General features: G+C 45.1%; 1 protein-coding gene across 1 annotated transcript; it reads right to left on the bottom strand.

The window, feature by feature from the left end:
• Positions 1-3,579: 3,579 nt before the first annotated feature.
• Positions 3,580-14,130, bottom strand: ADCK2 (aarF domain containing kinase 2; the record flags this gene model as incomplete). The annotated part of the gene is made up of 8 exons (XM_082489187.1): positions 3,580-3,796; positions 5,060-5,113; positions 5,766-5,894; positions 7,737-7,988; positions 9,956-10,051; positions 10,665-10,793; positions 12,331-12,477; positions 13,213-14,130. The coding sequence occupies 8 exons, from the start codon at positions 14,128-14,130 to the stop codon at positions 3,653-3,655; spliced, it is 1,869 nt and encodes a 622-aa protein (XP_082345313.1). The 3' UTR covers positions 3,580-3,652.
• Between the last annotated feature and the right edge of the window lie 255 nt (positions 14,131-14,385).

Here is a 14,385-nt window from a genome sequence, read left to right as displayed (position 1 = left end):
TACCATGCAATATTAACGTTATATGAAATATGGGGAAGGAGAGCTGGCCCACAGATGGATGTTAAAAAAAACAAACCTGCAGCAATGAAAATGTACATGCTAAAATACAATGTAAATTATCCACTGCAGTTTCTGTTATTAACAACTGACTGTTGCTAGTGTCCCATTGCACATGAGCTGCAGAGATCCGTATGGAAGAAGTCCCCATACGTATAACAGAGTTGTGCTGCTACTTCCTGCCAAAACTGCTGTTGGGGGCAGGGCAGGGATCTAGTGACAGGAGAGGTGCTTCAGAAAACCCTCCAGCTTGGGATTCAGGTAAGTGTAGATCTTCTACTGTCAGGGCGTATGTACTGCTTGGAATGCATAGGCCATTCTCCTAGAGGAGGCCTTACAGAGGCCTAAAATGCAAAAAGGAAGATTTCTTTTTGGTGACAAGCCACCCTTTCTAGGCATTGTGATGAGAAAAAGGTCTGTTCTCTGAAATACCTGTCTCTGCAGAATCACCAAACCCAACAGTGGGCTTGGAGGTCTGTTTTGCCTATGTTCTCACTTTCAGGCTGGCAGTCTCCAAAAGCAGGAAATCTTATGTCAGAAAGATACTCAGATATCTTTTCAGGTAGGGTGCCTGGTCAGAATAAACAGACTTTTTGTTCACCACAAATAAATGACATTGCTACAAAGACAAATGGATTGGTAAATTGACAGTTAACAAATTGTGTAAGAAACCAAGGTAGCCATAGCGCTATAGGAAGAGTTGACTTCCCCATTCAGGCTTACAGCGTAAAACATAAGTTTCCACATGGAGTCCACATTGCAACGTGCTCATGACTCCCCTTATTTTCTAAGTGCGTTACTGACTTTCCCTAACGAAGCCTGTGGTGTCAGCCACTCCCATGGACAAGCTACCAGCTTCTCCCCTCCCCTGAAAGGAAAGAGTAAGGTACATCAACACACAGTTTTCTACAACAGTAAAGAAGTGTTTTTTTAATGCATTGCACTCTGATTAGTGGGGGTGCCTTCTTTCACAAAGCAGAGGAGGAGGTTACGGTTGGCGCATCCTCAAGTGCTGTCCCTCATATCATCAGAGGTACAAAATACAGTGGCTGTGTCACAGAGAATGCTGTTATCAGCTTTGAGTAGCCAGAAACGTACCTGTTCTTTTCATGTGGGTATTTAGGAAAGGAGAATGGACATGGCACAATTTATTTCCTGGAACACTCAGAGCTATATTGAAGGATGTTCTTATTTTACACAAAATTGTGCTAATATATATATATTTGCAATACCTTGTTTTAAGTAATACCTAGAACCAAACTAGATACAAAATTGAAATGTTGCCTGATATTGTGTGTACACTTAGAAACATGTTACACATTTTTCTGGCATATCAGCTAGCAAAAAGTGTATTATAAAAATTCACCCCTTTTACAGGAACACAGCACCAGTGATAAAAGCAGTTTTTAAAAAAAAAAAAAAACAAAACCAAAACCAAAAACCAAACCCCAAACCATTAAGAAAACTTGTACAAGGGAGCTCCTTTGAAATTCTGTCACATCTTCTGAATGGCCAGCAGTTTCTTAGCAGGAAGTCTCAGACTGTGTTCCTCCAGAGATAACTGAGAGGCTATGCCTTCAGCTTTCCTCAAAAAGACAGTGAAGTCTCTCATCCAGATGTTTACAAACTATTCTAAGGCCTTAATAGCTAAAAGGGGTATTTTTAACTTTAGGATCCATAATATGCATGAACCATCCTGAGATTTTTGTTGGTTTTGTTTTTTTTTAAAAGGAAAAGGAAAGAAAACCTATATAATAGGTGAAGGCTTTGACATTTTGTTTGTTTAAATTAAGGTCTGAAAAAATAACTTGCTGCACACATGGCAACTACATGTGAAGCACAAGTTTCACATTTTAGATGTGGAATTCTATCATTTGGTTTAAGCTCTGTTTAGCCTCTGGAAAAGTTGGCTGAAACTTGCTCAGCAAGAACACGGGTGGCTGTGCCCAAGACCTGCCTAACTGATGGCCTTAGCACAGGCTGCACATGCTGCAGAGTGCTGTGCCTGGCACCTCTACCCCCGCAGCTGGGTGGAAAGGGGAGGGGGCATGAAAATGGGTGCTGGCAGCACATGGAGATTTTCTTTGATGTAAAGTTTGGGGGTTGCTTGCTTTTCTTCTTTTTTGAATTCTCTTTTACGCAAACTCATGTGCTAGTTAAGACAACAGTGTACCTAGTTGTGAGTTTAAGTCTAACTACGCTTACAGAAACAAGCCTCGAACTTAGAAGATATTAAACTCTACAGCTGCTTTCATCCTTAAGCATTTGGAAATGGAATACATAATGATTAAAGGAAAGTACATGAAATATATTGAGCAGGATCTAAACTTATTTTTCAGACTTCATTTATACATCATTAATCATTATTTCATAATCACCATAAAACAGCAGATTGTCTGCTTATGTACATTCTCTTCATTGCTTAACCATCTGAAAACAGACTGCTGCTGCTGTGTTTCTGCAATTTCACATACGGTATATCTGGGAATATATTTAGTATTATAGTATTCCAATCCTTCATAGACTGTGTTTCTCACTATTTAAAAACAGCCATAAAATATTTTTAATACTATTATTAAAGTAACTGACTGTAAAAATTATGCATTATCTAGATATTTTGCTGGCTTTATTTAATTTTAAACATTCGCAATGTGTTTTCCATCCATTAGGAAAATGCTTAGACGCCTTGTTTTGCAAACCACTGGAAACAAACCCCCAGCATTTGTGTATTAGTTAAAGTTTTGAGTTGACTAGAGTGAGATTAGGGGAGGAGGGGGGAGGGTGATAGGAAGGAAACACAGAGAGAGAAAAAAAGAAAATACTTTTTAAGGTTCAAAAAATAAACCAAGACCAGTACAACTATTCTCAAAAGTTGTTTTTATTGTGGATTTAGCTTTTCTGCCTAGGCAAATATTTTCTTTTGCTGTTTATAATCCAAACTCCTATAGTATTGTGCTAGAGTATGGAAATTTGAAAAATCAGATTGACTCGTCTGTTTTTATCATCCAAGATGACTAAGAACAGACCACTCCATGCAGGATCTCGGGACACTTCTACAATAAAAGTAGAAGTTAAAAGTACAAAAGAAAAACATTTATTGGCTTTTTTCAGCCTGAATTAATTGCTTAGGTGGTGTTAGGACATCATTTCTCATACCACAGTGACAGGTAAGTCAGTAAACTAACTTTAAATATTTACCCTGATATATTTCAAAACAGACTTGGATCAATGAACATCTTTTAAAAGACTTTTAGACAAGTAAGACTGTTTTCCTCATCAGGCTGCAGTGATCTTGTGCACCTAAGCTACATGATACATCAGTTTAAAAACTGCCAGAGCACATTAGCTCTTAGAGCTGTGTAATGAGTCAGAACTCTCCAACTGTGCAAAGTCTACCTGGTTTCTGGAACAGACCTCCTAATCATCCTGTGCCTGGTGCTTGGCTGAAGTGACTGAAGGCAACACTAACGGACAGTAACCACTGCATGGCACTTCCCCAAGACAGGTGTGACTTTCCACCTTCAGCGTCTTTCTCTGTCAGCTCACAGATGGCATAGGTAACCCTGCACAGTGAGAGGGCAGCAGCCACAAGAGTCTATTCAAGGACAGAAGCTGCAGTTTTGATGAGCAGTGGTTTAGCTGCCTCTAGGATGTCCAGTTCAGGGTCCAGTGAACGACCAAGACCTTCCAGAACCATGATGGCAAAGATGATGGAAGCAAAATTGCTCTCAAGCTTCACCTAGAATGACAAGTGACGGGATTAACTTGATGGACCGTTTTTTTTTTCCTGAGCCCATTCCACAGAGGTACCAGGTCTAGCTAAGATGAGAGGGAAGGGAAGAGGCTGGGGAGAGCAAACACACATCTGAAACTACACTGCAACTCCATCACTTAGAGTTTCAGAATGCACTGAAATCCAGCAGCAAGCTCAGAAATAGTTTCAGGGTAAGCGCCCTAAGGGAACCCAGGAGTTTGTTTTTCAGTTCCAAGAAGGGAAATGGGATTTTTTTTCTTCTTCCATACTGGAACAGCTGGAGCTTGGGAGTGCTCACCATTGCTAGTGTCATTATAAGCTGCAGTAGTATCCAATGTTCTTGAATGCATGCATTTGTGTAAGGGGAAGTTCACCTTCTGAACAGCCACAAAAGACCCCCAAAGATCACAGAGGAAACAATCCCCTGCTCTGCATGTGAACAAACCACTCCCCAGTTCCCGCCAGGCACAAGGATTGTTTCAAGGCATACCAGGGTATTAAGAATTCATGGAGTTGGAAGGACTTGCTTTGTAAGGGCCTAAATTACATTTCATGTTATTAGAAACCAGCTTAATGAGGCTTAATGACAAAAACCTCTAACTAAAGAATGTTTTGGGGGACCCTTTCCAGGCTGGGCAGCCTTGTGGCTGACAACCTTCTCATCTCCTCTAGTTCTAGCTCTATTGATTTCCAAAGTTGTTTGCAACTGTGGAAAGTTGTTCCCCAAAATACTATCAGTTATAAGAAGGAATCTCTGTTCTGTGAGCAACTCGTCACTTTTGAGGCCTCTAACAAACCAGTAAGATGGCCCAGTGCTGCTACATAACCACACATCATGAAAGAGGTCCAGGGAAGAAAGCATGCAATGATACACAAGTGGAACATATATCAGATTTCATTTTCTACTTCTAAGGGAGTATTAAAAAAAAAAAAAAAATAGGAAAAACTATGTGTTACAGCAACATTCCTTTTAGTAAATAAATAAAAATTATTTTTATAAAAGTATCAACCACTAAATGCAATATTAAGACAAAAGCCAACAAAACAGAAATTGGTCTTGGTAGGGTGCATTGCAAGGCCTGAGAAACAGTATGCCTGCAACACCTGGATGCATTCCTGCAGACCCCTTGCTAGCAGTTCGCTTCAGAAGTCACAGTCCCCCTCCTTATCAGCCCTTCATGTTCCCAGTAGTTGTCCCTCCCCAAATGAACTCCCAGCTATTGAAGGCAGACAGTGACAGGACCTCACCTTATGGGTCATCAACAGTTTAAAGACATTGGAGAGGAGATTTGCCACCTGAAGCTGGAATACAAAAGGAGAAGTTAACAACTAATGAAAAAAAAAAAACTATGGTCAAGAAGACTGAGCTGCGTGAATGACGGGCAGGATTCTGCTGTTTGTTAGCATTTGGTTCTGGTGGTGGGACAAGATTATTGGGCTGACAACAGCCAACAACAAGGTATGATCCCCGGACCCCACCCAGGATAAGGAGTTCAGCTGTGACCCATAGTTCTGCTTACTTGCCAGCCCAGGAAGGCTGAGAATGTCTGACCTCACAGCAGTATGCAACATGCACTAATTTGCTCAATAGCACCATCCTAAGCTCTCTGAAGTGCCCAGGCTGGCCTTAGCTAACAGGATGCAAGTTGTAACAGCAAGCTCAGCAACTCCTCACAGGGAACTGCAGATATTTTTGTTGTTTTCTTTTTTCTTTAAAAAGAAATAAGAACCCCCCCCCCAAAAAAAACCCACAACCAAACACACACATTTTTTTTCTAATGAGAAGGAAATAAGAAAGGATTGTATGGACTTTTGCTGCACCTGAGAGACTAAAGGTGCCCAGTACTAGTTAGAGGTGCTGATGAGATCAGAACTGGCCTTTCCACATGGATCATTCTGAAAGCCAAGTTGCACTGAATTACAGGTAAGCAAGGGTAGAACATTGTGCACTTGCCTTTCCTAGGGCAATGGTGTTCCCCCGGACCTTGGTCACTAGTTCTGCCATCTCAGCTTTGAATCGCTCGATGTCCTGGCACTGGTTAGCACGGGCGTGATGAAGGATCAGTTCTGCCACTCTCTCCCCCTGTGAAACAAGTTGAAAAGAAGAATCAGACTTGACCACTGGTGCCAGCAGGCCTACAGGGCACATCATCATCCCTGGAAGGCCTCTGCTGCATAGGTCCTTGGAGGAGGCATACTGCAGGGAGAACTCCCAGAGCCGTGCTTTCCTATTCCAGCAATGGAGACCCAACAAATCAACCGAAGCAGGTGCAGGAAGAGCAGAACTGGTCCAAAAGTCTTAGCTGGTATCTGGCAAAACCCTGTGTCCTGGTTCCAGCAAAGATGGGGTTAATTTCCCCAAGGAGCCGGCAGGGGAGGCAGGTATTCCATACCACGTGACCCACGCCCAGCTATAAGAGGAGCTAGCAGGGGCGAGGGGGGCAGTCACCACTCCGGGTTGGGCTACAGCAGTGTGGGTCCGGTCGGTGCGCTGCATGGCGGTACTGTAATCGTGTTCTTATATTCCTTTATTGGTGTTATTGTTTTTCTTTCTTCTTGCCTTTGGCTGTTCTGTTAAATCACACTATTTCAACCCACGAGTTTTGCCTTTTTCTGCCGATTTTTCCCACAGCTGTGGGAGTCGAGCGAGCGGCTGCGCGGTTCTTTGTTGCTGGCTGAGGCCAAACCATGACACCCTGCTTATTTTTCTTGCAGGCTTTGTAGGGTAGAATACAACAAAGATACTCCCAGTTAGTCAGAAGTTTCAGAGGGAAGAATAAAACCCACAGGACTGGCCTCTTCTTCTTAGCAGAGGAGATAATGGTGTAAGGAAGGGCATATATTAACCTCCTTTAAAGGCTAAGTCCAAACTTCCATTTGCAAACTGTGGAGGACAAGTGAGCTGAGTCTACATGAGTAAATGCTGTGTGAGAAAGGGGGAAGCTATACCCAAGCTTCACATGTGAGAGGCTTGGAAGACATGTCTGACAGTGATGTATAGAGCCAGAGGCCCCAGGTTTGGCAATGAGACTTCGTGTAAAAGTTTTTCACCTGTAGGTCATGAATTACACCCAGCCTGAGCCATGAAGGACTTGCAATCAAATGTTTGTGGCTTTTGCTTGGTAGCTGAGAAGTAAGTCTGGCAGCACAGGATGGGCCTGAATACACGGTTTAGCACTTGACTCCTTGGTATGCTTCAGCACATTAAACAAACCAAGTTAAAACATGTCCCTCTTGAGATATGCTGGTGAGCCATCCAACCCACAACTGAGAAACAGCAACATGCAAGCATGAGCACAGATGTTTGTTCTCAGAATGAAAAGGAGGAATCAGCACTGGATTTTTTTAGTCAATCTGACAGTGTATTTTAAAATAAGCAGGAAGGAGAATAAAGTAGTTCCTCTTATACAGTGGAGGCTGGCAGAGGCCAGACACCCCTTCCCCCCGTTTTGCTTCCTCTTCTCTACAGACCCTGACACAACAGCAAAATGCAGGATGGCATATGGGGTTTCCAGCAGCAAGGCTGCAGAAGGGAACATGTGTGGAAGACCAAGATGTTAATCCATTCCCTCCTCTTCTCTAATAAAACCTGGCAGATTCTGCAACAGCCTCAAATGCCAACTGGCTCCCAGGCAGTCCTAACTTGCATCAGAAGCACTCCTGACAAGGGAGTGGCAGCCGTTGCTTCTTGTTTAACACTGTCTGTTTCCTGGGCCACTGAAATTGCTCCACTCTGGTAGCCTCCATGCTGTAGCTGAACATCTTAGCCCTGTGTCTGGTATAGCTTCCACACTAGCAAGTCTCTTCTCCCCTCTTAGGGAGGATTGTAAGGGGAAACAGAGAAAACTATCACTTCGGCCGTCAGACCCTACAGTTGTCTCCCTTCCCCGGCCTTAGCTCCCCAGTCCCATGACAGAGGCCTCACCTGGCCCTGGACCACAGCCGTGAAAACCGCACGGAAATTCTGCATGTCAGCGCTCTGCAGCTCCGCCACGATCCCTGCATCCAGCAGCACCAGGCAGAGCCGCCTCAAGGGTGGCTGCACTTCCACCACAAGCGTGTCACACAGGTCCACGATGGCCGTCTGCTCCTTGCAGCTGGTGCTGACATGGGCCGTGCCTTGAACCAGGATGTTCCCAGGGTGCAAGTCAGCATGGACAAAGTTGTCAACAAAGACCTAGAGGATGGGCAAGTGTTAGAGCAGCTCATTCCAACCAAACCTGCCCTCGCCAAAACTCCTAGGCAAACAGCAGAGATTTGTTTCTGGTCTGTTTGCTGTCATTACTAATGTGCATCACCCTAGGCAGCGACACAGTAAATGGCTTTTGCTGGAGGCCAGCTGTGCTGAAATGGCATGGGTGCTACTCACTCTAGGGGAGTCAGTAGAGCTGTGTGAAACAATCCAGTGTTTCCTAGAGGTCAGGTAGGACAGCCAGGAATCCCCACAGGGAACAGTAGTGCTCTTTGGCAATTAATCCTAAACTGGGGGCACACTGGTGGGCCTTGGCAAAAAGTAATGCAAGAAGAATAGGCCATTTGCCATTCAGTGGCACGAGTTATAGTGAATGGTTAAGTCTGTCTAGTCTGGGACATCAACCCACATTACAACTGTATTGAAAAGTAAGGAAAACAAGTTAAGAGAAGAGGACACAAGTGTATGTAGCACTTCTCTGCCTCTGCTAGTAGTTAGAAACAGAAAGGACTAGCAAGAGGGCAAGCACAAGACAGTACTTCCCCACTAACCCTCCTGGCCACCTGGGACTGCAGGACTCCCACCCCAAGGAGGTTATCTTTGCATTTCATGGCTTTGTGAATTTGTGCAATTGCCATGTAAATAATTAGAGCTGTGTGGAAAAAAAGGATTTTTTAGGTGTCGCCTGAAAAAATTACCTCTGATAATTTTATGTCCCACTCACTGTTCTCTTTTGAGAAACTATGCACAGTAGATCCATACTCACACTCATGCACTCATGAATGCATATTTCTCTGCTTTCCAGAGTTAAGAGTCCAAATTATTTCACTATTCCAGTATGGAAGCTATTCCACACCAGTGATTATCCTAGCTGCCTTCCTCTGCACCTCTTCTAGTTCTGTTACAGCCCTTGAAATGGAGGGTCCTAGACAGCAAGGAACTAGAACTGCACAAAGTATTCAGGAAACAGGTATTGGTTTTACTTACAGCCATAATGTTGTTTCTTTGCTCTTTAATTCTTTTCTACTCCTAAAATTTGGCAGTTTTGCCCTGCTCCTAACCATTGAACTCAATGTTAGCATAAAACTATTCTAGTTCCACCATTGCTTTTCTAAGCAGTAAAAGCTATTTTGGAGTCTGTCATACTACACGGAGTCAGAACTGCAGGCCTTGCCACTGCCCTAGCATGATGTTGCAGTTATCAACAAGGTTCTTTTGCAACTCTTTCCTGCTAGTTCTCATAGCTCCTCACAAGTCAATTGTGTCATCTCTCAACACTCCTTTCCAGATCAAATAATTTGTGATTATTTTAACCACAAAAGAACTAGACAGCCAGAAGCTGAATCATAAGCTGAATCTGGCCAGGTTTGTTTTCTTTACTCTGAATTTAATTCTTCCTTAAAAAAGGCAGTTTTGGAGGAGAGGTCAATAAATGAAGAAACTACCTAGCTGCATTCCCTGTGAGTCACATCCATAGTCTCTGCAAAGCATGATATTTGCTAATTACATTGCACCTTATAGCACTTGGGTAATATGCAAATATTAATTAAATGGATTAGTGGGTTTCCTAAGCAATGCACTGATCAAGTTGCATAGGAGAACCCTACTGTGTGCAAGCAGATCACCATTCAGCAGTGGAAGAGGCTGTCAGAAGCTACAATAATGGTGTATGTAGCCCAGGCTTTACTCAGACCTTCTATTGCATTGCACATAAAGTACAGACCCTCCCTCTGCCAGTTCAGAAGCTGCACAGTGCCCAACAGCCCAAGTTCTGGGTTACCACGAGATACCTGGTATCCACAGGCACAGCTTTATCTTTGAGTCCATGGGGAGAAGGGTAGGGGACGTGAGAAGCAAACAGGTTCTCTCTTTAGCCATATTGTCTTATTAACCCATCTGAATAGCTTCTACAGGAAAACCACCTTCACTTCCACCCTCAGCCAAGTGCCTACCATTTTTAGCAGCATGTCCATGCCCATCTTTGCAAGTCTCTGCCTCAGCTCTGTGGCGATCTCTGCATGGAGGTAGTGCGAAATAGGCTCACTCTCCTGAAATAAAGATGGAGCTGGAGTCAAACACAGGTACCAAGAGTTGAGGGAAGACAATGAGAATACTCTAGAAAGGACCTGCTCAGTAGAGGCTCTATATAATGCGATGGAGAACATACAAGAAGTAAGGGTTTGTTCTTTGGAAAAAGTGTGTGATATAGTCTCTGGCAGAGATACTCTTGCCAGGAACACATGCACAAAAACTATGTCTGAGAGTAGCTTTGGTCGGCTACTCAAACGTCTACAAGGGAAGTGAGGCAAGCATCAGAAAGTGTCAGATTGCTGAGCTCCCTGCTTTGGCCCACCACAGAGGAGAGCTGAAGTGTGGTGTTGGTTTGCAAAGCACAGGCAACCACATGGTGGCTGGACACACTGCTTGGTTTCAGGCCAAGTGTTTGCTTCTATATGGAGTTGTCTGCCATCTGTCTTCTGGGATACACTGCTTACAAAGAGACTGGAAGAGACACTGAGGAAAGACACTGATCTCTTTAAGCAAATAAAAGCAAAGCATCCTCCTGCCTCTGGTCACTCCTTCTCAAAAAAACACCTCCTTGGCACCTCTCCTAAGGGCCTTCTCACTGCTACCACCACTCTCAGACCCTGCAATTCTTACCTCAAATGTTTCCACTAGAACATCTGTCGTTACCAAAGGCCGAAGGGGAGTTGGAAACTTTACAAAATCGACATCTAGGAAATTTTGTCGGAAGCGCTCCAGATTTCTGGCTTCGTAGCGCAAGTCAATCTCAAGGGAGAAAAAGAAAAAGCAGGTTGGAAATTAGATTAAATTAGAATTAGATCTTCTGGATTCTGTATGAGGACATGACTGTACAGTGCAATACTCAATACCAACAAAACTAGTCAGAAAGCCAGAATGAAAACAAAATAGAGTGGTGTTTCTTACATGCTTATAGCTTTCCTGATGGAAGAGTAGAGTAACAGACTGGGTAACGGATGGCCCAAAACCTGGTACCTTCAAAATACAGGTAACTCTTACTATAGGCATGGTATCTCAAAACAGACCAGGACTGTGTTATTTTCAAGGGTAAGACAGATCCTGAAGCAAAGCTTACTGTTCAAATAAGCAAGGCAGGCAGACAGGGTCTAACTGCAGCCCAAGCCTCACTTTACAGACAGGCAGCCATAGCAGGAAGAAACTTAATATAACATGTACAAAATAATCCACCATGCAAAGTCCTGACCCTAGCTCTTCAGTGATCCAGTGCCTTGACACAAGGGCATATCTCCTACCCACTGTTGCTGCTGCTCAAGGAGGCAGGACAACCTTGCCTCACCTCCCTCATCTGTCAGTGTGAAATATCCCAGGAATACTTCTTGTTCTTTCAAAGAGAAACAAAAGGAAATTACAACAAGCCTATCAGATGCTCTCCTTATCCTCAGTCTTCAGCACATCCAGCAAAAGCTCTGCTGGACTAAACTGGTACTAATGACCTCATGTCACATCTGAATACAGGCAACAGTTTACAACATGGATTTATTGTGTAGATTTTTTTTTGCAATAGTAGGAAAGAATTAAGGCTTTCAAAAAGCTTGTAACAGACCTCAGATTCTGCAATCTAGACACAAAAATGAAATCAGCAGGTTCATTTTAATAGAAACATAAGCCTAATTAAGCCTGTAGTGAAATCTAAAAGTTCAGTAGTAAGGACATTTCAGGACTCTGTCTTTAGAAGACATTAGTGAATCACGACGTTTCCAGATCTATTTGCAAAGCTTAACTTTACCAATACTATAAGTTTGATGACAATACAATGTAGAATGTATTATTATGTGAAAGTATATTAGCTATGCCAATATATATATACATCAGTGCTAACAAACATGACCAGTGAGTACAGATTGCAAACGTGTAGGATTAAAGAGAAAACCCACATGCCTGAGGGCTTGTTTGGAGAGGTTGTTTTCTAAGGAGAGGTCTCTCACCAGTGGTCATCTTTCACAACGCTGCAAAAAGGACTGTGACTATGGCTAGCTAGGTGTTCAGGCTGTTCACTAGAAAACATAGTCTAAAAAAAATATTTTCAAATTCTATAAAAGATTTTTAAATCTAGTAATGCTTGCTAAATTTTTTCATTGCTTTGCTTTTTTATTCTCTGATCATATAAGCTTTCCTACAGTCATATTACATGACCAATTAGAATAAAGAACATAACTAAATAACAAGCAAGCCTTTAAAAAGTAGCAGTATGAACAGAGTTAGAGGCAGCCAGGGGCAAAGCAAAGGGCAGTTGTACGTGGGGACACCATGGCATGGCACGCACCTGCTGAATCATAAGCTTCTCAAACTCCTCCACGATCTCTGTCAAACTGAGCCACTTGAATCCAGGGAGAAGTCCAATGATGTGGCTACCCATCTTCATGAGAAACAGATCCATCTGGACTTGGTGGACTAGCCCAGGGTGCAGGACCTGCACAAGAATGAACAGTGACAAGATCAACTCCCCAAACGTTGTAAAAAGGACGGTCCATTTCAGTCAGCTAAATTGATGCATTCCAAACAGACAGAACCCAGCCTATAAAACTGGGAGCTAACAAGGCTTCCCCAGCTAGTCCTCAGAATTCACATTTTGGCATGGATTAAGCTGTAAAGAAACACATTATAATCTTCAAATGGAATATATCTGTGCTGGAGCCTACAGTCTCACCCAATGCCATTTTTTTCCATTGCTTTTGCACTCCCACCTTCTCTGTGCCGTGCAGTACTGACTAGTATTTGGAACAGCTCAAATGTAAGATTTCTTTAAATAAACTTTGCTGGAAAAAACTTATCTGTTCCAGATTTCTTCATGTGAGAAGAGAAGGGGTTTCATTTTCTGGAAGGTGAAACCAAGATTAATATTCATTATTTTAATATAAACTTGGCCCTTGCAGGCATTTCTGGCATCCACATACCATGTTAAAGGTGCCATAGGCAGTATGTGTCCTCAAGCTCTCTGGGCTGCGAAGAGCTGTGACCACTGCAAGTCTGGATTGCAGCTGGCTGGAACCAAAGCACTGAGAAAAGACACTGAGGCAGATGAGCATCAGTTCTCCCGCTCTACCTGGCCCTAGCCAGCTACTCATCTCTTTTGGAATTAAAATCTGATTGGCCTTCTGTAGCATGCTCCATTTTCACACATCTACTGGCCAGATGTATGACTTACTTTAATGGCTACAGGTGTGAGATGTCTGGCTGATGAAGGATTTGCACTCAGGAGTGGTTTGGCCATCTGCTCCATAAGGGGTATCCCACTCACAGGACTTCCCCGGGAGCTGTCTGCTGGGCTCAGCTCCTCCCTGCTCCTCTCATCTTGCGTCTCCTTGCTCTTCCTCCTCCTCAGCCACCTGAGGAGGCCACTAAAACCTGACACTTCCCATGCTTCAAAAGCAGACCGTAACTCCGAGCGTTGCCCTAGCTCCTTGGCCTGGGAGCCAGCAATAGCCGTGAGGTCAGCATAGGCTTTATACACCTGGGCGACGCAGCCTGAGCCAACAGGCTCCTGACTTTGGAACTTGAGGATGCCCGTCCAGTCCTCACCAAAGGCCTTCCTCAGGAGCTCATCAGTGTGGCCCCACGGGTGTGGGCTCACCTCAACATGCAGCTTGGAAAACTCATCGCAGAAGGCCTCAGAGAAGAGGTCCCTCCGGGTGCTGGCCCACTGGCCCAGCTTGACACAAGTGGGGCCAGCAGCCTCGGCCGCCCGTCGCAGCAGCCGCAGCCACAGGGCGCCCAGGCCGGGCCACAGGCGGCTCAGCGGGTAGAGCAGCAGCAGGGGGCCGAAGCGCAGCAGCAACCCGCAGGCCCGCAGACCCAACCGGAGCACCAGACCCAAGCGCCGCAACAGCGCCCGGGGCGGCCGTTCCGGGCCGCGCTCCCCTACCCATACCGGCCCCCGCTGTCCCGGCCTCTCCTTCCAACCGGTCCCAGCAGGCACCGCCAAGGCCACCGCGACCCAGCGTCCGGCACGCAGCCCGCCGCGCCCCGCGGTCGCCCAACCGGACAGCACCCCCCTCGCCCCAGCGGCCCGCCCGAGGAGGGGGCGCGGGAGCGGCAGCAGCCGCACGGCGCCGCCCGCCACCATGGCCCGCCCGCTGCCGTTAACGGCCTCTAACGGCCGGCCGAGGGGCCGGGGGGGGGCACGCGGGCGGAGCCAGCCAATCAGCGCCGGCGGGCGGTAGCGGCCCGCCCCTTAAAGGCACAGGAGCGGGAGCCTCGAAGGAATGTGAGGTGATTCTTCCCGCCTCATGGCGGGCAGCTGAGCTCTGTGAGGGAGTAGGCTTGACTGGGCTATAGCCTCCCTCAAGTTCGGGCTATGCCGGAGGAGGACGAGGGGCCC

Source organism: Vanellus vanellus (genome assembly GCF_965231255.1).
Source record: "Vanellus vanellus genome assembly, chromosome: 1".
Classification (NCBI taxonomy): Eukaryota; Metazoa; Chordata; class Aves; order Charadriiformes; family Charadriidae; genus Vanellus; species Vanellus vanellus.
This window is presented reverse-complemented; position numbering and strand designations above follow the sequence as displayed.